This window comes from Lepidochelys kempii, chromosome 6 (genome assembly GCF_965140265.1).
Source record: "Lepidochelys kempii isolate rLepKem1 chromosome 6, rLepKem1.hap2, whole genome shotgun sequence".
NCBI classification, from domain to species: Eukaryota; Metazoa; Chordata; order Testudines; family Cheloniidae; genus Lepidochelys; species Lepidochelys kempii.
The window spans coordinates 92,268,452-92,293,306 of NC_133261.1; the positions used below are offsets into that span (position 1 = coordinate 92,268,452).

A 24,855-nucleotide genomic window follows, 5' to 3' on the forward strand; every position below is an offset into this window, starting at 1 on the left:
TTTTGAAGCTATTTCTGATTAAAGAAAGAAAATGAGAGGAAACGTCTCTAATGTTATGAGAAATGGAATAAAGGAAGAACAAGTGGTGTGATCTGAAATGGATGTGAGACCAATCCTGATGGGAAATCCTGCTTCCCACTTCCCATGCTCTATGGGACCGAAGAGTGGCATCATGCCACCCTAGCAAGTCTATGGCAGAGCCAGAAACTGAACCAAAGAGTCCTGCTCTAATCACTAAACAACACTGCCTCTCCTGTCTTTTAGTTTCATAAGTAATTTCTGATGTAAATAATGTGCAGATCTGTTTGGATCAGAGGTAAATACTGTTCTAAAGTGAGGAAAGCCCCTGTAATGAGAGACTATTCAGAACTGTTTCTTGGGAGCTTAGGTTAACCCATCTTCTACTCTTCCCTTCTGGCTCATATAATATTAAACACACACGAGGCGCACACACTCACCACAAATTCAAACACATGCAGATACAGACTCACATGCAGGAACAAACACGCACCCTTGCAGCTGCTCATTGACACGCACAGCCTCCTCCGCTGGCTGTCGCAGAGAATCGAGTTCTTTTAGCCTTCCTTCCCCAGAGCACCCAGTCTGTGGTGACTGAGCTGGCAGCGTGACCGCCAGCCAGCAGGAGGCTGCCGGAATTCCGATGAGTTAATCTCATCACTTTATCACAGGGCACTTACAGAAATTACAAGCCAGCGTGAGCAGCTCAGCTGTGCTGGCAGCCGGCCCAGGACCCATAAAAGAAATTGAGAGGAGAAAAAAAAAAGTCAAAGAACTTTGCTAAAGTTTTGAAGACAGTAGCTTTTCTTGGATGAGTTTTGCTTGGCTAACACTGACTGCGTCTTTCTCTCCTCTGTGGTGTCCTCCTCGCTTCACCCCCTGCAAAATGAAGAACCATTTTAGGCAAAGGTACTTCATCCCTGCACATCATCCTGTTTACAGCAGAGAACAGATTTGGGCCAAGTGACATCTGGTGTAATTGCACAGAAGTAAATGGAGTTTTACACTGGGGTGAACTGGCATGAAAGGGACATATTGAGACTGATTCTCCACTGGCTTGCATGTTTGCACCTGTACAAGTGGATATAAAATGCTGTTCTGACTTAATACTTTGCCAGATGTAAATGACGACGCAAGGTGTGTGGCAGGGAAGAAAGGGGCACAGAAGCATGGATAGAATTAAAAGAGAAGCCAGGAAATGAAGGATCCGCTATGCAAGGGACTACTGCATTCCCATCCTGAAGGGTCGGTCTGAGAGATGAGCACCCTCCTTTTGCTCTGCTATGGCTATTGTACTGACTGTGGGGAGCCACTGGCTCTTGCATACAGACTGTAGCATTTACAGACTGGTACTCCATCTGACAGTGTCAGAGCTTTCTCAGGGTACCTTCATGTGACAGTCCCAATTTCTTACATGACAATTGGCTCCTCAAATTGGGAGTAATGTGAAGCGGTGAAATCTTTGCCTTAATCCATCTGTGATGACCTTGAGCTGCAATGTGAGGAGCCCTTGTCATCCACAGATGCAAAGTTTTGATATGAGGACGCACAAACCTCATAGCAGCATAGTGCAGTGTTGCTGCCTCATGAGGTGACTGCTGAAATCCCATAACATTATGGTGCTGTAGGCCTCTTAGCAGGAGGTGGGGCCTCATTTGGGAGGGCTGGGGTTTTGCTTGTGAAAGAGAGGCTTGGAAACAGAAAGACGGGAACCACCCTGACAAAATGAATCTGCCACGTTCTTCTCCTTCGGGGTGTTACTGCATACTCCTCATATGTGGGACACAGCAGCTGTGCAGCCCTGAGGGCAGGGACGCTGCACTCTCCAGTCTGTGGCTCACTGGATGTACAGGAACAGAAGTGGGAGTTCCTTTATTACCTTGGGACCAAGCCTGAATCTCAATTTCCAGTTTTCAGAGATATTTGATACTTAGACGGCTATTGAAATTCAGGTGCTGTACAATGCTGAGGTATATACTGAATGGAAGTGGCTTGTGCAGCTCTCTCCGCTTCCACACAGCGTCCGTGTCTCCGATCCAACTGTGTGATGGCAGTGCTGCGAGCATGCAGACGAGCGATGGCTGAGAATTTAACAGTGACGCTGGAGATCACTGTCAGGGTGCAGGGCTTACAAGACAAGAATCTGAAGGTGAAAGCTCTACATACTGCATGCAGACATCAAGTCTTTGTGCCTTTGGGGCTTACAGTGCTCCTGGCCCCATGCCACCAGTGTGGGACTGAAATTCTCCCACATAACACTGTGAGCTAAACAGCTGGTGAATCCTTCACTTTGAATTTCCCTTCTCTGCCCATCTTTAGCCCTCTTCCACTCAGATTTTCAATGGGCTTTATATGGGGTTGGTCTAACTAAACTTCACCTCTCACCCCATCCCCATGCAAAAGGTGGGTATTAGAGCATCCCCATTATACAGTGAGCTGTAGCTCACGAAAGCTTATGCTCAAATAAATTTGTTAGTCTCTAAGGTGCCACAAGTACTCCTTTTCGTTATACAGAGGGGGGACTTGTTGAAGATCACACAAGTCCACTGCAAAACCAGGAACAGAACCCTGGAGTCCTAACTCCCAGACTTCTGCTCCAACCCCACTAAATCAAACTCTCCCTCCCTGATGTGGTTATAGAAGCCAAGAGTCCTGACTCCCTCTCCCCTCTGCTCTAACACTAAATGAGTACTCCTTCCCAGGGCTACCAATGAAAATCCAGGAGTCCTAAATCTCAATTTCTGCTCTAGCCCACCAGAACAAACTCCCCCCACAAAACTGAGTATGGAACCTGGGACTCCTGACACAAAGCTGCCTGCTTTAACTACTAGACCTGCATTTCTTAAATACATTATTGCTGTCGATGTATCACTATCAAGCTTAGATTTCCAACCCCCTCTCTTCACCCCTTATACTGAACAGTCCTGTCCAGAAGTATCTTCTGAAGAGTGATTGGCAGGAGGTGAGACAGCCCCATTTGTTACAGTCTTTAACAGTAGGGTTAAAAAAGTTCTGTGATGCTGTGACCGGGCATTACAGCACTTACATCCTCATGTCAGGTCATTGTACCTGTGTCTGAGGTTGTGTTCTTGCTTCATGATAGTGCGCCATGTGGCAGGAAATAAATTTGGGGTGCTTTCTTTGCCCTTGGGTGTTGCAAGGGATGAACCAGAGCCCTGGCAGCTGGAGTGGGAGGTGACCTAAAAGAAGAAAGTGAGAGGTGCACCTGGAAACATGGGGGCTCTGTGTGCTGAGCTCAGGGACTAGAGGTAGGAACTGACAGGATCAATATCCCTCAAATGCAGTAGGAAGCCTCCATCCCTCTTTGGAGCAAAGTCCTCAGAAGAAGTCCCTGTTTGTAACAAAACCAGATTCTGTTTTCATTAAGAAACCAGAGTCTCTGGCCAGGTTTGCTGAAGCCCATGCACCTTTTGCCAAGTCCAGCGGCCAAGTTTCAGGAGATCTGCGTTCAGTTTCTAGTTTCCATGGGAAACCATTGGAAATGTGTTTGTCCTTGTGATTTTGACCCAAAACCAGGAAAAAAATCAGTATTTTTGGATAAATTTGACTTTGTGTTGGGGGTTCATTTGAACTCCAAATAAATTCAAAGACAAGATCAGGGGACATCAGTGGCACATCAAGTGAAACCAAAAAGGTTTGCATTATCCTTCCTGTAACCAAACCTGGGGTATTCCACAGGAATGTCCTACTCCAGATCGAGCACTTCCCTGCCCCTGCTATCCCATTGTACTGTACCAGATCATAAGCATAAGATCATTAGAGTCAGTGTGTGACACAGTGAAGAGAAAAGTCACTTCCCCAGCTCCCTGCCCCCCAAAAACAAAAGGTGGAAAAGATCAGCAAGAGTCCCAAAGCCCTGAGGGAAACACAATCATCACAGGAAAGGCTGAGACTAGGGCAGCAAACGGAACAATCCCCATGGGTTGGGCTCCTGGGGATACGGTTATAACAGTAAGGGATATGTGCCAATAATAACACCAGGTGCATTGATTAGACTGGTAAGCAGTGCATCTCAGAGACACTACATGGCTGAAGGCCAAGCACCTCCAGCTGGGCTTGTACTCTAATTCCACCTGCAAGTACTGCTTTTTATTTAATGTTTTCATTTTGCTTTTCTAACAAAGAAGCCCAGCCTGTGTGGTAACCCCAAACATTTTCACAGATGGAGTCGTCATCACAGTCCCCTAGTGTGTGAATGAAGGAACGGACAGTATGCATCTGGGTGGTGTAGGGGGTATAAGGGTATTACCCAGTGCAGGCAGGAGGCATTGTACTCTGGCCATGATAGTGATTCCTGCTGTTAGAGGGAACAAGGCCTCTTGAGTGACCATCTCTGTGTTTGATTGCAGGGAACATTGAATACAGCTGCCCAGCCACCAATGAGTGTGAGATCACGAAACGGAGGCGCAAGTCCTGTCAGGCCTGTCGCTTCATGAAATGCCTCAAAGTGGGGATGCTGAAAGAAGGTAAGATAGAGGGTACTAGGGACTTGGGACCACTCACTACCTTTGAGCCTGGGCCAGGCCTCGTACCAGCTTCCAGACTGACTGCACAGGGGCCTCCCTGGCTTTCCCAAGGTGCAGCCCTTATAAAGGACTCAGGAAGGACAACAATCTGTTTCTGCTAAGTGGGAAGATGGGCCCTATGAGGGCTAGTTTCAGGGTATGTCTACACTTACCTCCAGAGCGATCAATCCGGGGGGGGGGGTGTCGATTTATCATGGCTAGTGAAGACGCGATAAATCGACCGCCGAGTGCTCTCCCATCAACTCTGGTACTCCACCGGAGCAAGAAGTGTAGGCGGAGTCAGTGGGGGAGCATCAGCAGTCGACCTACTGCAGTGAAGACACCCCAGTAAGTAGATCTAAGTACGTTGACTTCAGCTATGTTATTCACGTAGCTGAAGTTGTGTAACTTAGATCGATGCCCCCCATCTCTCCCCTTCCACCCCCATCCCCCAGTGTAGACCAGGCCTCAGTCTCCAAAGGGCAGGGTCCTTATGTTATATTTTGTATGGAGCTGCAAATCTGACAATTAGTGAGAGCCTGACCCATGATAGTGTACATTCCCCTTCTAAAGGAACCCCAGATGGGGGCACATCCCTCCCTCCCACAGTGACTTGGCTGAGTAACTGTACTAGTACCTGTACAACTGGAGGGAAGAGGGAATTATTGTTGTTAATGAACAGGTTGGGTTGTTTGTAGGGGAGGGTGAAGTTGGCATGAAGACATGTCACAGAGTGCAAGGAGGGTCTGGCAGCTATTCCATTCTGAGGGGAGGCTTTAAGAAAGTGATGGGGAAGAGACCTTTTTCCCTGAGCAGGTGGGTCCCTCTGCCCTGCATGCTCAGCCTGTCTCTCCCCTCTCTGAGCCTATTGATCTGCGCAATGTTCTCTGAGCAGCGCTCGGCTCCTTTCTTGTGCTGCTCTTTCCCCTCATCCTTGTCTATTCAAGGTGAACCACTGGGAATTCAGTGGCAATTAAACACATTCTTATGGATTGACTTTAAAGCTTCATTTCCCCAAGTTCCTTCTGGGAGAGGAAGGGAGGAGAGGCACTGCTTGTAATTCTCTGCATTGCTGTACCTGGCAAAGCACAGCGGCTTCAGCCTAACCCCAGTGAATAGCAGCCGGCAGTTGTCTGTGCAGGTCCAGCACGCTTGAGCCAAGGATGCCAGCACTTCACACTACTCACTTCCAGGCACGCCATCCTATGAGCCAGTGATGAATTGTAAGCTCTTGCCAGGAGGGTGTGTTGCTTTGCTGTGGGGTGCTGATACTTATCTCCTGGGAGACAGGCTGGTGGCAGCCAGTGCTGTTAGGAATGTAGATTAGATTTTAAACCCTTGCCTGTTCTTTGATGGATGTGTAATGTCTGGGGCTAGATATCTTCCTACCACAGCTCTCCAGTGACTGACTTTGTGAGGGTGTGAGCAGTGTACTGTCTGACCCTCCATGGCCTTGCCTTAGAAGGTGATGGAGTCTGAAGGATACATCAATCTGTTTATAAGAGGGATGCACCTACTTTTGGGTTAGGGGTTGACCCCCTTGATACCACTGCATTCAGTACTGCAGAAAATGAAGTATCCTCTGGTCTCTTTTGCTATTTCATGTTTATTGACACTTATTTGCTGTCGTGTCTTATGATACCAAACAGCCTTAATGGCAGAGTTCCTTACTGTTCTTCTTATAGGGACTGAAACTGCATCATTAAAATCAATCAGAGTTTTGCTACTGATGTCAGTGGATCTATGACTGGACCTGTAATATTTTAGATACGTAATATAAAGGTAGTTCAACAGTAGTATAATATATGTGCATATAATAATCTACGCCAGGGCGGAGGAGATTGGTTGAGTGATCTGAAAACAGATCTGGTATCCAGGATTCCTGGTTTTGACACAGACTTGCTGGGAGAGTTAAGGCATGCTTTTCCACTCAGTTCCTCAGTTTCCCCATTGTAAAATAAAGATCATACTGACCTGGTTTGCAGGTGGACTCTGGATTGATTAGTTAACTTACGTAAAGTCCTGTGGAAATACAACATATTATTATATAGAATTCAGTCAATACACATTTTTAAAAGCCAAAGCCAAAAAGGGGAAAAAATGGTTTTATAGTACATGGTCTCCACAGAGTCAGGAGTTTCTGGAAAGAGGAAATCCATAATTGTTTGACTTTCTGCTCAAAAATGGAGAATTGACAGAGGATTTCGATTATAAAAGGTTCATTGGTCTTTCCCATCTCTGATTTCTGTGATTCTATTAGATCATCCACTCCATCTCCCAGCCAGGGCAGGATTGTTCCCCTTTGTACATTTTCTAGTGCTTTGTCCGGTCTAGTTTTTAAAGTCCCAAGTGGCAGGGTTTCCCTGGAGAGATTGCTCTGATTTCTTGAAGAGCTCACTGTGAAGAAGTGTATCTGGATACCCATGCTAAGTTTCCTCCATTTTAATAATTTCATCTAATTATTCCTAGTTCTCCCCACTCCCTTATATCACACCAAGTAACTCCCCTCTCTCTTCTTGGTGTTTACCCCTTTCAAAAGACTGTTAACACATTTCTCCCCCCAGCTGCCAGGAAACGAGGTGGGCACTAGAGACTACAGATGGTCTAATGGTTAAAGCAAAAGATCAGGGAGTCAGGACCCTGGTTCTATTCTCTGATGCCCCTGTGGCCTTGGGCAACTATTTTCTGTAATGGTTCAGTGTAAAGACACTGACCATCCTCACAGGAGGGTTGGGAGACTGCACTGGTTAATATTTAGTTCAGCTGCTTTGAGATCTTTGAGCAGTAGGTACTACAGAGGGGGAAAGTATTAATTTTAATTTATTGTATTACATATTTATACCTTCCTGCCTGCTCGGCACTTGAGTTAAGCCAGAGGGATGTCTGGGGACAATATGTAGAGGTGACACGAAGAAAGCTGGTAATGATTCTGAGCCTGCTCCTGTTGGGATCCATGGCATGATTTCCATGGGAGCAGGCTCAGACCACAGTTGGTATGTGTGGGCATGAGCAGGAATACACATGCTCCCCCCTGCATCAGGTGAAGATGGAATGATCCAGTAGGATGCATTGATATGACTGTGCCCCTTTAAGACCCAGCAAGACTATCCCTGGGATGAACACAGCAGTGCAGGTTTGTTATGGGGGAAAGTGAATGAGAAACAGGCAGGAAGGGAGCCAAGTGAGAGATCAATAGGTTTCTCAGATATCCCCAGGTCACTTTCTTTAAGAGAGCCCTGATCAATGGGCTGCAACCAGGGAGTTGCACAGGCACCGGAGTTTTGACATCTCAGGTTCTTCCAGCGTGATGCAGCAGAGCATGGGAGACTTGCTAGGGAGAATACAACATGGTGCAGAAAACTCTTTTTGCAGAGCACATCTGGCTCCTATTCCTAAAGCATTTGCTTTTTGTAGCTTTTTTGCCTGTGAATCTCTCTCTCTTTTCATCTAGAGCTTACCCCAGTTAGTACTAATTGGCCCCCTTGTTGGCAGTCTCAGCAGAGAAGCCAAGGCTGTGTGGACCTGAAATTCTACCTAACCGCCAGAGAAAGGCATGTAACCTGGGAACTCTGTGCTACTTGTGCTGTATTGTTTGGTGTCCCTGCCTGAATTACATCAGGGGACAGTGGTTGAGAACCTTTCACCATCTCCTGTGCAGGGCCAGGCACTATCCTGGTCCATGTGTTCCTACTGTGCAAAGACTGGGGAATCTAGAGCAAACTGGTACAGATTCCTGTGTACCCCACACACAGGACAGTGGAACTGGGCCTGTAAAGGGAGAGCATATGCTGCTGCTTGCAAAAGAGAGGGGATGTTCAAGACTGTGCGCCCCCACCGGCATTGTCTGTTTCAGACACACAATTGCTGGAACGTAGCTCCTCCTTATCCCACTCCAACACAGGCAGTGCTTACAGCACAGTCTTGCCTGAAGTGCTTATACTTTGCTACCTCCTGATCATGGATTTGTGGATCTCTGGAGTGCTGCAGATATGACTCTTCTAATCCCTGTCTGTGCCGTATCAGCTATGGGGAGAATAAGCCTTTGCTACTCATCCCTCAGTCAGCTGTTGTGTTTCTTTTTTCTAAGAGTTTTTCAGTCATGCTCACAGTTTCTTTGTCTAAAAGTGGAGGAGAAGGATGTAATTTCAGACAATGTTCATGTAAATGGGTTCAGAGAAAGGGGGATTGGTTCCAGATGGAAGCTGATTGGATAAGGTCTCCCAGCCCAACTTCTCCATCTTTCTGATACTGCACTGAGGTCACAATCCTATGTTTGTTACCTCATAGGGTGTTGCTATGGAAATGACTATGGTGTCAGTTTTCCCTGAAGGAGCCAACAGGAGAAGAGGGTGCCAATCCTTTGTTTAAACATAAACAGCGTGAGCAGCTACAAGACATGGGAAGGGGGATGATGTATGGCCAGTGAGAAGCAGCTGCATGTTAAATTCCCCCTGGAAAAATCCCTTGTTGAGGGGAAAGGGAGTGGGAGGAGGCCTGTTTGCTGGGATCACAGGAAACCTCACCACAGACAAATGCGCAAAGCGAAGAAGGAGAGGAGCTAGAAGTTGCCAGAAGTATTGAGGGCACAACAAAGATACCCTCCAGCCCCATACTAGGTGAGCTCACAGGCAGCTTATTGAGCAGAATGGCCCTAGGAGTTCTCTGACACAAGCCTTTCCTTCTTCCTTGTGTGGTCATTCAGCCCTTTGTGATATCCCACTGAGACCTTTCCCCGCAGGGAATGCTTGCCTTGTCCCTGAAGCCGTGTAAACGGCAGGTGGCTGCCACTGCTCACAGTTCTGTGTTGGTGCCTCTTATTCTCATTGCAGCTTGGCACACACCTGGCAGGCTACCAAGGCTCAGCCCACTCAGTCACTTTTCACTTTGAAAGAGAAACTGTTTAATCTTCCAAAGGCCCCGTCCTTTCAGTGCCTGCTCCCTCGATGCTGCTTTTAGCTCCACTGCACTTCTGCAGCAGCATTTCACACATCTAATAGGAGTCAGAGAAACTCTGAAGGGAAAAATGCTCTGAAGTCAGGAGTGCCAGATCCCTTCACAAAGCACATGGGTGGGGCGGGGGAAAGAGGAGGGGTCACCAAAGTGCATAGCCCTCTAATAATCCTGTCATGCTTTGCTGGCTGGCTGGCCATGGAGAGCACATCCTGCATTCTTGCTGTTTTCTTTCTCAAGTGAAGCAGTAAGAATCTGTTTTATGTTGCTAAGACTTAGCCATCTTCTGCTCCCTGCAAGCAGTGTGCTGAGACTCATCTCTTTTGAGTCCCCACTCGCTGTAAGGACTGGGAGCAAGTCTCTGAAATAGGCTAATGGCCTCCATCCAGTTCCTCGTGGACTGGTAAAAACTATCATTACAGTTGGTACTAACTGGCTCCTACACTGGCACTCTCAGCAAATAAGCCAAATATAGATTGGGCTATGGAGCCAGGAGCCCTTCTCACTCTAGAGATGGTCCCAGAAGACCACGGGTGGGGATTAACACTACCACTGCTCATGCTGTACCCATTATTCTGTGGATAAACAGAGGTGCTTTGCTCTCCACAGATGTTAATTACACACATTTCACCAGCCTCAAATTTGCTAAAAATACTGCTTGTAAAGGACTGAGAGTAAGTTGCTCAGGAGGGGCAGTTTCTGAAGCTGCTAGTTCAGGAAAAATGATTCCATAAAAGGATCTGAAATCTGTTCAAACTAAACCTGGTACTCTGGGGAATTGCAGATTGGTACCAGGATGGGGTTTGTCAGATGCCCCTTCTGATCTGGTGCCTCCATGGCCACTGCAGGAACCTGTATGCTGTCTCACCTGGCAGGTATAGTATGAGGGAAGCTTTCCCCTGAGGCAAAGGAGTGTTCAGCTATTGCATAAAGCAGACAACAACTGTAGTCTCCCAGATTTCCAGCATTTTACCTATAAGAACTAGAGTAATAAAGGCAGGAATGGGAACTTCCATCCTAGGGCAAGAGCTGTTGCTCCGTGAAGATTCTCCATACTTAGCGTGTCTGGGAAGGGAAGTGTTCTTCTTACTTTCCTGCACCAATCGCATTGCACCAGGATTCTGAGGACTCCCCCAGTGACTGTGCAACTTGTGTTTCTTTGTGAGATGGGATGTGGTGAGACTGACAAATGCAAAGAAGGTTCTTTTCATAGCAGAAAGAAGAGGCTGGGTCTCCAGGAGCAGAAGAGGGACTCTCATCAACAATAAGAGACTCCCAGAAGACACTCTGACTTGGCAAAAATGGGATATGATTTATTTTCCTCTCTACATATTCCATTCTCCCAAGAACTGGAACTTCCATGGTACAGGAATCCCAGTTACTGAGATTCCAGAATGAGCCTTTCCTTTGCTACCTTTTGCTACTTGTCACACTCGTGAATTTGCAAAGGACGTGACAGAAAATATGTTAGGGCTTGTCTATGCTGGCTTGTCTACGCTGTCAGTGAAAAAACACCCCCCTGAGCGCAGCAAGTTGCAGCCCTGTAAAGCGCCAGTGTAAACAGTGCCCGAGCTCTGAGAGCTACGCCCCTCGTTGAGATGGGTTTTTTTAGAGCGCTGTGCCGTGACCACACAGTGTTGCTGTGGCAGAGTTGCCAGTGTAGACTAGCCCTTAAAATTCAACAGTGTGTCCAAATTCTTTCTGTTGCCAATCTCACAAGCTCTTGGACTCCTCTCTTCCTAATCTAATCTCTTTCTGGTGCACTCATCACCTGAGTACCACCATTGTGGGGCCAGGTAGTGAAATAAAATATGAATGGGAAGTAAACAATGACCACAGAATTGACCCAACTATCCTTTCTGTTAACTGTATACCTTCCCAGCACATTTCCAACTGCCATGGGAATGGTCTCAATCCTAGGACCTTCCAACCTTATACCAACTCGATCTTTTTGCTCTCCAAGCCTCTCCATGTCCATGTATTTGGGAAGTAGTCACTGTTCACTTTTAGTGATGAGAAGAATGGAAATCAAACTCATCTCTCACCCCAAACAACTGTCCCTTGCTACTTGACCTTCTTTCTGTGAACCCAGTCTGTGAGCTGTGAAGTCCTGTAGACAATGGCACTTTACTCAGGTTTAGCCTCCATTTTGCTGTTCCCAACCCAACCAGCTGCATGGAATGGCAGGTGCCACCCAGTGTTTGTAACAGAAATAGATTCACTTCTCACCCAGGGCCAACCCACATCTCTCGTGATGTGAATAGAATATGGTGGTCTTGTAACTAAATGGGAAATGGCAGGCATCAGTGATCTCAATCCACTTCCATTTAATAACCCTGCACAAAACCCCAGAAAGCTGGATAAACAGTAGAGCTTGCTTCCAGCAGAGTAACCGAATCTGGGGTGTCTCTTTTCTGTTTAAGTTTCAGAATCTCTCAATAGAGCAAAGTGTTTCCAGAAACCTCCCTCCTCCACCTCCTGCCCCCATCCTTGTTTTCAGACCATGAGTTTCCTAAATGATATTTGATTTCAGTGAAAGCTCAGCTGGAATCCATGCAATATGCTTGGGCTGTCTCGGTGCTTCGTGGGAAGGATGAGGACTCCTCTGGGAATTCTGGGTAATTGGGTTAGTGGCCAGCTCATGTCAGGAAATTAAAAGGCAGCCCCGATCAGGTTGCTGCTGCAGGGATTTAATGGTTTTGTATTTATAGAGTATTCTGCCTCTAGCTCATGCCAGAAATATCACTTTTCTAAGCATCCAAATGAAGAAAGAGAATGAAAAACAATTTTTCTTTCTCTAAAATACCCCTGTGCTTAAAAACAAACAAACAAACTCCATGCCCTTTAGAGCAGGAGCCAGGGCCAGTAACACTTTGATGTCTGTGTCACCCACACCCTGAGTACCTACCATTGTAGGAATATAGAATTTATATACTGGAGCCACATCATTGGTCCATCTGGTCTGGTATGTCAGCTTCCTGCCATAACAGATCAGACCACTGGCATACCTGAACAGACTATTAGGTTACCTGGTCCGGTTTCCCCCACTCTGTGTATCATTGAGCTGTCTAGTTTGGTATCTAGTCTGCTGCCAGAGTGAATTGGACCATTGCACCAGCAAACCTGGTGTCCCGCTTCCATTAGTGGTATATAGCTCTTGTTTCAGAAAAAGAGCTTCAGGTCTGCACCAGGCACTCTGCAAGTGGCATTTATTTTAGGGGACTTCGGAGAGCTTAATAGATCTAACTCCCATCCCCCCTCTCTCCCCCCCCCCATCTGCTTTTCCCACATCAGGGGGATTCTATTCAGTACTTCGACAAAATGGACATTGGGAAAGGAGACATCTGACATCCTGGTGAAGGTCCCAGCTCTGCAGAGATGTCCAGGCCCATATGGCTACATGTTAGCCAACTAAAACCGTTTTATGAAAGCAAGACTGAGCTCCAAGCAGGGGTGGGATTATGCTAGATACCTGCTTCTCTGAGCCAGTTAAAGGCACTTGGATAAAATTTTCAGAAGTGCCTACTAGGTCTCATTTTCAAAAGTGACAGACACTCGGCAGCCTATGTCCCATTTATTTTCCAAGTGTCTAAGGCCCCGATCTTTAAAGATACTTTAGTGCCTAAGTTCACCATTAGCTGCCACTGACCTTTTCAAAGCTGCTGCCAAACCCGTAGGCGTCTGAGGCCCCAGGCGGCTAAGCTTCCACCAGTCAACATTTGCCTAAATGCCAAATCCATCCCAGTGGCTAGTGAGCTACTTGGAGCCTTAACTCAAGCCAAAGCAGCCCCGTACCTAGATTCTCAAACTCAGGGGAATGCCTATCTTGCCAGCAGGGTCTGATCCCATGGGCATGTGCAGAGCGTGCCTAACACCTGTCACCTGCCAGCCACCACATCAGGAGGGCCAGAGGCAGGCCACCAATAGGGGGTGGGACGGCCAGGGGTACATGCAAATGCAGGGCGAGCACGAGAAAGGTATTGAGTGTGAGCAGGAGAGAGAGAAAGCAAGAGATATTTTCGGCTGCTAGGGTATGGGGTACCTAAGCTGCTGATTTGGCATAGGTACCTACCTCCAGGAGGGGGGCTCACAGCTATGGCATTGTATGAATACCCGTGGTAGTGGTGCACGGGAGTAGAAGCTGTACCTGATTCCAGTTAGCCTGTGAAAGCAGCTTCTGGCCTCTGTATCCAGGGCACAGCCATGCGGTGGTGCAAACACTAGGGCATCACTCCCTGGCCTATGCATTTCTCTTAGAGCTCCATTTAATTATGTTCTTTTCAATCTGGGTACCAATCATCCCATCAAAGCCACTTGGCAAAATTCTGCTGTGAGCCCTTCGGGCTGGGATAGATCGCTCTGTTACTATCAGTTCAGGAGCATGTGATAGGACTCTATAGAAAGTGATGTGAGGCTAGTAATTCGATGTGACAGCTGATATTGGGCCTAGGCTGCATTTCCCACTGGCCAAGGCTGAGCTTCACAGAGCTTTTAAGAGTATTTTTAGCCCCCAGAATATAAAAGAGAAACTAAACCTGATTTCCCGTGCTGCTGCCTCTGCACACTCGGCTATTTTTACTTCCGACGGACTAGGCGTGGGTCCAGCTTTTAAAAAAAACGCTGGAATTATTTTACTCCCATTAAGAAAAAACCCCCAAAGCCTGATGTTATCAAGTCAGTGAGGGGACATGTGATCTTGAACTCGTCAGGCAGATGTCTCTCTGAGGGGGCACAGCAGAGAATTGCAGGGAGCTTGAACAGATCAGCAGATTGGCTCTTGCACTGCAGAGGCTTGGCACTGGTACAGACTTTTTCACGTGAGCTCCTGGAACACGAGTGGCACCAACAGGATGGTTAGAAAACTGACAGCCCTAACCAGGGCAGAATGATGGGTTGAAAAGGACCAGGCAAACACCCAAGTCCAGGGCCTCCACCTTCCTTCATCCTGGGACCCCCTTTGGGATAGGGCAGGCAGGGGAACTAATAACATACACCTCTAATCAAAGAAAGCCAGACAAACATGGCAGACGCTGGTCAGAAGGGAGTCTCGTGTACGTGTCAGGGCTAACACAGGTGTTCCTTTCAGAGGCGACAGGACTGGAGTGTGCCCTTCCCTTTGTTACTGCACAAGTAGATCTGTGGGATTGTTTACATTCTCAGCACAGAAAGCATCCATGTCAGAAGGAGCCCCTGCCCTAAAACTGGAATAGAAAAAGCAGACTTCCCCCCAAACTTTCCCATGCCAATGTGCCTCACACCTGATGCGGAGGGACTCCCTCTAGGTGTGAGGAAGGAATTCTGAAGCCCATTCTGTCTATGCCTCTCTGCTGAAGCTGCCAACATGGGGGCCAGTGAGTGCCAAGTCCTGGTGGTGATTTTCTGATGGGTACATCTGTCCTGCTGGGAACTGGACTGTGGTGGCCCCTGTGTGAAATGAGTTGGAAAGTCATAGAGCAGCTGGAGGGTAACAAGTTTCCCTTGCTCCCATCATGGGATGGGTTGAAGGCAGCAAATCATGCGTAGGTGTGTCCACTAAAGGCTTGGCTGCCTCCCACAAGTATCTGCATACCAGGTGTCACAGCCTGCAATTCAACCTCAAAGGAATTAAGCAGAATGCTTAACCACCATGTGATTTCGGATTGACATCCATATGTTTCCAGGCCCTGCACAGCCTGGTGTCCTGGCTCGTCTGTGCCTCTCATCTCATCTCTGTTTGCTTCCTTTACCCTCCTTGTTCTACTCAGGCTCACAATTTGTCTCCCTTTTTGTTTCTTTCTCCCATTCTTATCTCATCTGACTGCTCCGGGCCTGGCACTGCCTCTCTAGCCCCACCCATCCTGCTTTGGACTTGACACTGCCTCTCTGTGACTGCACCCATGCTGCTCCGGGCTTGGCTGTGCTTTTCTCACCCCACCCACCACACGTCCAGTCCTTCTTCACATCTCTCTTGGAACCCCATTTTAACACCCTTCTTCTTCCCTCCCCGCTTCCTTGTAAGAGGCAATAACAAAATCAGACAATAAACAAACCAAACAGAAAAGTAACAAAACCCAGGGAAGTGAAAAGTTCAAGAGAAAAGTAAGCGCTCTTGTTATCAGCTGAGCTGCCTTTGTGTCTGTATGGGACTGTTAAGACTGTAAGCTCTTCAGGGCAGAGTACTTCTCTTGTTACTTGTCTCTCCACTATCTTGCACACTGTTCCCAGGATTGACATGCAGTTTGTTGCTTGTCACGCCTACAAATTGCTCCGATTAACGATTGGAAGATGGATGAGATGTTTCGCATGTGGGTCAGTCTACGCACTGTCTCTTTAAGGCTAATGCTTGTGTTGCTGAGGCAGAACAATGGTTGTGACCTTATTTAAAGCGTTTGCCTCAAGGAGTGTCACACTGGATGGGGAACAGGAGGAAAATACAGTCTCATTCAAAATTAACAAGCCAAAGTCCTTGGAGGAACAGGCCTATATCCACTCAGCCAGGGAAGGAGGGATGGAGGGTAAATCTCCTTGTCTCTCTCTCTTATCTCTTTTAATGCACTTAAGTCCTTTGTGTCCCTATAATCTGATTGAGGATCCCTAATACCTCTGCAACCTGTGCAGCCATTCCACCAGCCAAATGCTGGGGACGATGCGCCTGTCTGCATGTCTCTTTGGTAAAAGTAAAGTGACTCCCTCCCCAGGTTTTTTTTCCTTTCGCTTCATCAAAATGTGCAGAGAGTGCACTCTGGGGAATTGCAGATTGGTTCCCAGCTTCCTCTACTAAGCGGATAGGTGATTCCACCCTTTAATATCGTATCTGCCCATCAGCACATAGAAGAAACAGGAGCTGCGAGCCTCTAGTGAGAGGGAATGGGAAGTTGTGTTTCATTTAGAAAGCCCTGCTTGGGCCAGGCAATTCAGTCATATTCGTGATGTTTGTCACTTTCACAGCCTTTTCCCCATTCTGTTGCTGACTCAGCACTTCCCGGGGAGGCATATTTTCTCACTGACTGACTTGAGGCACTGCTCATTCAGCACAGCATGCGGTGGAGGCCTCATGGGGTTTCTGTCTTTTGAAATCTGAACAGATTTATCTCAATGGAGAAGTCAAAGGAGAGAAGCCAGTCTTGGGGTCTCCTGGCTAATACAGGACTCCAGGTTTGTACTCACACAGGTCTACCATTCTTCCTGGGTCTCCCTAGGCTCCAAATTCTGCTGTTTTCTTTTTCTCTTCTCTCCCTGGAACTTGATGGGACATCAGAGAAGGAGCTGTCCAGCCAGGCTCCTTGGTGCTGAGCAGGGAAATAAGAAACACCCGCTAAAATTTTCCAAGGTGCCCCTGTAATATGGAAGCCAGGTCCTATCGACTTTCTGTGAGTTCAGTGGGTCTCTTCATTGGATCAGTGACGAGCTTAGAAAATGTGCCAGTTGCAGCAAACTCGCTCAGTATGCTCTGACTCCACACATTTCACTTCCTGGGCTTTCTTCTGACATATCTCTGTCAAGCCATCTAGCCTCCCTCCCCCTGCTCAGCACTGGTACCTGAGCCCCTGAATACCCTGACTTTACTCACAGGAAAAACAACTATTTGAACTCATTGGGGCTGAATGGCTCCTGCCTTGCACTTTGCGTAAGATTCTCCAGTCCGCGAAGGCCTCTTCGTGCCAAATAAGTTTGCACCATATAAACGACACAGAGTGGCCTTAAAAGAAAGCAATATAAGTGAACTCTCTGCTGGTTGAAAGCTCTGCCACCTCTCACATCAGTCTGCTCCCACACCCCATGCACAAGGAGGGAAGGGGTGTATCGGGGCATTTGTGGGGAGTGATGTGGGCAGCAAGCATGTGGTGGAGTAGAGCCGTACCATATCTGTGCATCTACAGGCATTGGCCTTTACATCAGTAGTGGAAGTTAGAGTAAGCCCTGTGTGGTTCTAACTTCTCCTGGGGCCAGGTGGCTGAAGATCAGTCTTTTACCCTGCTCTATGCAGCCACCATTCCCTGCTATATCCAGGCACAGCTCAGACATCATCAGGGCCCTTGTGTCATCATTTGCACCTGTGCAAAGTGGGTGTAAAATGCTGCCAACTCAGAGTGATTGTGTGGGACACGTACTTTGCGCCCCTCTGCACTCATGTAAATGACAATATGAAGGGGAAGGCAGTGGAGAGAGAGGCCTAACATCTCAATTAAAACGAATAGTTCCAGGGCCCAGACTGATGGCTTAAATTATAGTTTTAGGGCTTGATTCTCTACTGTGCGGGGCCTGGTGCAGAGAGGGGCTGACATGCAGCTGATCTCATCCTGATTCTTAGCAGCCCAGCCTCATCTGCAGGGAGACAGCTTTAACTTATACCACTAGGGCAAGGTCCGATGCCAGTGGAGAACCAAGTGTAGCAGAGCCTAACTCAGCCATGTTCCCTCTACTCCCCGACAGCCGCATCTCATGCTCTACCCCTCTCTTTCCTGCATGCTGGGCTATGCAAGGGCAACTCACAATAGCAATTCCTTTGCTCTGGGGATTTCAAGGACTGGTCATTTCTGCTTCTCTCCACATGGGAGCAGGACTCTGAAAGGGAGCAAGGTGGGTCTATGGCTCCTCTCGCTACAATGCTGGCTCCTGGAGTGGGGATGGCATACCAGGGGAATCAATCTGTTCCATCAGATTGGATGGCACTGATTGAATGTACCTATCTACCCACGCCCAGGCTCGTGTGCAAGAAGCAGCGCTGGAGAGCCGTGCTTCATGAAGAGGAAGCTCCTTGTGCAGCCCCAAGAGCCTTGACATGCGTACGAACAGCAGCACCAATAGCAATACCAAGAACTAGGCACCCCTGGCACACAGCACGAACAGCACCATTGTCAGCAGAAGCCTCGCCCACAACTGTGCTCCTACATCGGTACCACAGGTGCCACTGCGCGGCAGCGGGGCTCGCCCTCGCGCACTACTCAGGCCTGTAGCTTAAAAACCACCCTGTAGCCCTTAGGTGGGCGCTGACGTTGGGCTTTGCCAACAGCCCTGGGTAGCCCTATACGGGGTGCTGTAGGAGAACGGTTGTGGAGCGTGCTGGTGTCGATGTATTTGTACCGCTAAGCGTGTTGGCGCTGGTGCGTACAGACATGCATGGTAAGGGATGGTAGGGCTAGCAGCAGGGTATGACGGCTCGTATTGGGCAGGGGTATCACTGCTTCTGGCACGGCTTTCATATAGCTCCTCCCGCGCTGTTGGTATTGGTTAGTGACCAAAGTGCTGATCTGAAATGAATAATTTACTTGTCAGATTAAGTCTCTTTCTGCTGTAAAATATCTGTGAGCAGACTGCAGTTTCCTCAAAGGTACGTGTTGTTCAAAATTTATTCATCTATCACGTTCTCTTTTTTATTTTTTACTGTATGGATTGATCACCAAATATTTGTTGCTTATTATGATTGGTCAGATAAGTCACATGGTGTTGTTTCTGTACTCTGGATGAAATCAGCACACAAATATTACAGGTGTGAATACTTGCATTTGCAAATTTTAAATTCAATTTCCATGTATACTCACAATTGACTTTCAACAGCTGTTTGTCCATGTAAAATTCAATTCCCCCAATTTCATAGAAATTGAACACAAAGGACCAAGGATCCAACAAGAAAGGAATTTATTTAATAATCTGGACAACTATTCATGGTCTTATTTTTCCACCATTTGCTCAAGTCTAGTACTGATGTAGAATTTCAGCTGCTGTTCTTGTATCGATGCTTGATCCTGCTGTTGCTGTTTGTATAGGTATAGTGATTTCGGTGTTGTATTTGACGCTTTGTTTGCTGTTTAACTCATTGTATTTGAGGCATTGTTGCTACAAATCTTCGCTTTCTGCCTAGTTCAGTTTTATTATTGCCTTACTGTGGTAGAGGTTGCATTGTCTTGTTTCTGTTTATATTTAGTTCTACTTTCGTTATGGGTTGCCTTGCTCGACAGATCTTGGTTCTATTCATATTTCATAATCTATTTGTTATGGGAAGCTTTCCTCAAATATAGACAGTGAAAGGTCACAGAATATTTAACTTTTCATTTTTAAGAACAATCTAAAGGGGTTTTTTAATAAGCGCAGGTTTGATTGACATTTCTGAGACTTCCTTTTTAAAAACATGATCATCCAGAGAGCACTGAAATCTGAAGCCCTCAATTTATCTACCAAACAGATGATGATTCAAGAGTTGAGGTGGGTTGGGTTTTGTCTTCATTAATGTTTTTAAGAGAGGTAACTATCCCAGTGATGTGGTCAGAGCAGGAGGCTGCCCAGCTGGCATTGTTGGGACAGCTGTGCTGGATTCAGTGGACAGGCCAGGTGGCCTGGTCAGGGAAGTTCTGCTGGGTAAGGAAGAATATCCAGGCCTCCTCTCTTACAAAGCTGTAGCAGTGAAATTCCAGGATTCACTACGACACTGCTAGGGGATCACGAGTTTCTTTCCTCTCTTACCCACAGGGGTTCGTCTGGATCGAGTCCGCGGAGGACGCCAGAAGTACAAGAGAAGACTGGACTCTGAGAGCAGTACTTATCTGAGCTTACAGATCCCTCCTCCAGCCAAAAAGCCATGTATGTACAAGCTTCCTATTGTTTTCCTTAAGGCCAGCACAGCTTCTTTTTCTGTTGGTGCCATGGATGCACAAATAATGTTGTGTGGTTGTTGTCCCCTTCTGTTTCCATTACAAATCACCATTGTCAGATATTCATTTTTTTCCCAATGAGTATAGTGTGTGGGTGGAATAGTGTCATCTGAGGTTGTGGCCCGTTGATGATGGGATTCTTTGGATCATCAGTCAGAGCTTTCTCAGAGAGGGAGACTAACTGTATAACTTCAGTGATGTTCTGGTCTTCCCTGCACCCAAGATCCACTAAATCAGCCTCACACCCTGATCTCTCTCTACCATGTCACCAAGTTGTTTTCTGAACTTCTCAAAATCCCAACAGTTGTTTGTCTATCACATTCATCTTAGGCTTCTCTCACCCTGTCATATCCCCATGGGATCTACCTGGTATAACTGAGCCATGACTTAAAATGGGCTCCTGCTTTTTTCAGACTTCTACAGGTGTTGGCTCAGTACTGAAGAATCACAGATTCTAGTTTCCAACCTCTACACCAGTGTTTTTCAAACTGGTGTACACATACCCATAGGGGTACGCAGGCTCTATCAGGGGATTCATGAGAAAAGTCCTGTAATGGCGGACAACGCATTTTATTTAGGAAGACTTGGCAATCTAATCATAGGTCTATTATTATCCTATCTCAGATGGGGGTATCTGGTAGACTATATTATTTGGAAAGGGATATGCAGCCAAAGAAGTTTGAAAACTCTACTCTTAACTACAGTGCAGTCTCCCTCCTGCTGTGAACAAAACACATTTCTGAGATCCCAAATTGCAGGCCGTATGGTACGAGAACTCCTATCAGTTGTGTATCCTGCTAAGTGTTGTCTGAAAGCTGCTACATACACACCATCTCCTGAAAGGTACAGTAGTAACTTCTCCTTTGACATTTGCAGTGACTAAGATCGTCTCCCACTTGCTGGTGGCTGAGCCAGAGAAGATTTATGCCATGCCTGACCCCACTATGCCGGAGAGTGACATCAAAGCACTGACAACCCTCTGTGACTTAGCAGACAGGGAACTGGTGGTGATCATTGGATGGGCAAAGCACATCCCAGGTAATGAAGGGGAAGTTACGGATGGGGGCATTAGTGTGAAAGACAAGGGGAGGTGATTATTTACTCTGTGAGCATCACTTTATTTTGGCACTCTGATGGGTTGAATCTACTTCAAGAGAAAGCTGCTCATGGTGAAGCCTCATTAACATTGAGTTCCAATACAGTGTGTATTAATTTGTGTAAATTAATTATTATATACACGTAGTGTCCTGGGATTATGTGGTAGCCTTAGAGATGATATTGTACAACAGTCAGTAGTGCCTGTGACCGAGTGGTACAGCAATAACCCCTGCTGATTAACCTTTGGGACTAGGTGGTACAGTGGTAGGCTTCGGTGATTTTGCATGACATTTGCTGCACCACCACAGAATAGGGAGCTCACCGCCCATCTGAAGGGGAAGCTTTCCTAGCCATAAGGAGCGAAGCCACAGAGCAAGGCCCACTCATACAGGACACTGATTAAGGCGCCACTCTGGAGCTCCTGTTTCCTGTGTTGATGGAGGCTGGGAACACTTTGACTGTGATGTGATCAACCTCTGACAGGAAGCTGACTGGAGCATTCACAGGACTTCCATACTCTTCGTTCAGCACAGCAGCAGCAGTCCATGTAGACTATCAGCACTACAGTAACAGATCCAGGACTGAAGGAGTGGCCATCTCCCTCATTCAGATATTGGGGGCTCCCATGTGATTCCTGCTGTTGGAAGAGTTGCATTCTGAGTCCACGGCTTGACCTTATGTCAAGCTCCATAACATAAAGTATCAAAGGGAGATGCCCTGGCACCTTGAACAGAAGTTCTGATTGCAAAGCAAAAGTGCAGTGGCTAGTAGGGAGGGCTTTCAGAAAGTGTCCCCAGGGCTCACTTTGCTGCGTTGCAGAAGACTGCTTCAAATAGACATGCGGCATGAATAATCTGATACAGCAGTCTCATCCCCTCTCCCTTCTTTCCCCCAAGCCCAGAGGAACATTTTGTACTCAGCTACTGGACCTAATCTGCTGCCAAATCTTGCACATATTACTCCAGCTTCAGTACAAGTTCACACTCTCCCATCCCGCTTCTTGGTTCATCAGTTCCTTGCTTCAGCCATGCAGCATGTTTCCATGAAACATTTTCGACCCCATCTGATCATTTGGGAATATCTGCTATAGGTCAGTTGTCCTAGCCTAGCAGACATTTGGCTCACACAATGACTAATTTCTGCAGCTTGTCCTTGTTCTCTCTTTGACTGCCGCTCCTCTTTGTTCTAAGTGACTGTTTCCCTGTAAAATTTGTCATCATTGGATTCTAAGGTTGGAGGCTCCCCTTGAGAAGACTTCCTGGGCTGTTTGAAGTGGGTACCTTGGGCCTAGATCCACAAAAGGATTTAGGCACCTGAAGTGCAGATTTAGATAACACTGTGATCCACAAAATCCCCGCTCAGCTATCACCCAACTCTATATGCGCCTAAACTCACTTGGCACCTACGTTTCCACTGTAAAAATTCCCTAGGCCCCTCTGGGCATGTGCACTGCTGCATCCGGCAGGGGTCCAGACGCCTCTCTCATGCCTAAACCCCAGCAAAATCCTCAAACAGGGGAAGACAGGCATTCCCCCGCCTATCTCCCCCAGGGCCCAATCCAGTAGGTGTACTCAGAGCATGCCAAACATCACAAGGGGGCCTCCCTTACATCCAGTGGTTAGGGTACTCACCTGGGATGTGGGAGACTCCAGTTCAATTCCCGCACTGTCCAATGAGAACGGTTTTGAACAGGGGTTTCCCCATCTCTCAGGTGAGTGCCCAAACCACTGGGATATAGGATATTCTGATGTGGGTCTCTCTTGTTGAAGTCATTCTACTTTCATTAAAAAAATATATTAATTGGCCCTAGAGTGTGAGGAACACTCTCCAGTTCAGTGGTTAGGGTACTCGCCTGAGAGATGTGCAACTGCTGTTCTAATCCCTTCTACCCATCAGGCAGAGAGGGGGGAATTAAACATGGATCTCCCATGTCCCGTGTGAGTACCCAAACCACTGCGCTAAAGGTTGTAAGGAAGGTCACCACTGTCACCTCCTCCTCACAAGAAATGGCTGAGATGGCGACACCATCTGACTCTAGACAGCGGGTCCTGGCTATGGATTGCAAGCAGAAATAGGTGCCTGCAGCCTGGATTTAGATGCCTATCTCCATGATGTGGGTGGGTGGGTGGTGGGGATTAGGACACACCCCTCTTGCTGGCATCACCCACTGACTACTTTACATGGCTCTCTGCCTAGCGTGCAGGCTTTTATGGATCCCATTCTTAGGCACCTACCTCTCCCCCATTCATTGTATAGGGAGCTTAGGGGCCTAACTCAGGCTTTGTGGCTCCCACTGTTCTTCCAGTGATTTGCTAGATGCCTACGAGTTAGGTGTTTCATAGAGCCACACCCCTGATTATAGAGTTTGAAGAAATAGGTCTTTCTGCAGGCAGTGTTTCTGAGCGGAGGTTAATGCCATGGGTGCCCTTCTTAAAGGAGATCTTCAGTATCAGGGATTACACCACTTGCTAGCTGTGGAATCCACCTGAGGCTGATTCAGCACAAACAAGGCTATGTTGCTGATTGAGGAATCTCAGCCTGGATTGCTCCATTAACCCAGCAGCAGGGTTAACTCCATTAACAGAAAGGGCATTATCACAATGCAGCTAGGGGTATGGCTCCACAGCCTAAAAACCCTACAACAGTGAGTCTCAGAGCTCAGGTGAACTGATTCAGGCTCACGCCACAGGGCTAAAAATAACAGTGTAGATGTTCCTGCTCAGGTGGGCCCGGGCTCCAGCCCCAGCACAAATGTCTACACTGCTATATTTAGCTCCTGAGAGTCCTTGCCATGGTCTTTTTGTTTTTGCTAGATAGACATACCCAAACACAGTTACTCACAGATTACTGTCACTGTGGCTATTAGTTCCCAAACACCTAGGTGTTGCAGGCCATTATCACTGCTACGCACTGGGGATGCCCTACAGTAGCTCAGGGATCTCTTGCTTACACCTGTGATGAATAGCTACTCCTCCCTGAATTTCATTTTGGAACCAATGCACTTTCCATCTTGCTGCTGCTCCTGCTGCTCTCCTAGAACGGGGATGTAAGCACAAGGTGACGACTGCTCTGTAAAAGGGGCGTTTTTTTTCTTCCAGAAGGACAGGGTACTCCTGCAACCTCCTCTGTTTTCTCTGTATTTCCCTTTCCGGCAAAAAAAAAACAAAAAAACCCCAGTGTGGCAACCCAATCAACACAGCTCCTGGGTCGGTCAGAGGGCTCAGTCCAGCTTTATACAAGAGATTTTAATATATATAAAATAGGATACAGCCTTTTTATTTTAATCCCCCATCAGAAATAGAAAAGGACTAAAACAAACTGAGCACATCAGGAGCACGGGGAAGGGGACTGACTCAAATGGGCATGTCAATGCAGTCTGTTCCCTTGAGTCTGCACTCCCCGAACCCCAGACACCAAGGAGCTCACACATCAGGGTGATCGCATGCTCAGGTTCCCACACAACTGCGCTCATAGACATGTGAGGCTTGATTCCCAAGGGGCACTTAGGCTGAGCATTTGCAGTGCATAGCCGTTAGGCACCCTGCCACCCAGTAGAATTCAGAGCCTCAAGTTAGGCACCCAGGCCTGGGGAGAGTTCGGAGCAAAAAAGGGGATTAACAGAAGCCAGTATGCTA

The 24,855-nt window shown here is 47.3% G+C and overlaps 1 protein-coding gene across 2 annotated transcripts in view; it reads left to right on the top strand.

The window, feature by feature from the left end:
• ESRRB (estrogen related receptor beta) overlaps nt 1-24,855 on the top strand; it is a 166,438-nt gene that overhangs the window by 120,044 nt on the left and 21,539 nt on the right. For both annotated transcript variants that reach the window (XM_073349256.1, XM_073349257.1), the window contains 3 exons: nt 4,389-4,505; nt 19,941-20,051; nt 20,999-21,160. In XM_073349256.1, the coding sequence (XP_073205357.1) occupies nt 4,389-4,505; nt 19,941-20,051; nt 20,999-21,160 (390 nt within the window). The remainder of the gene's footprint in view (nt 1-4,388; nt 4,506-19,940; nt 20,052-20,998; nt 21,161-24,855) is intronic.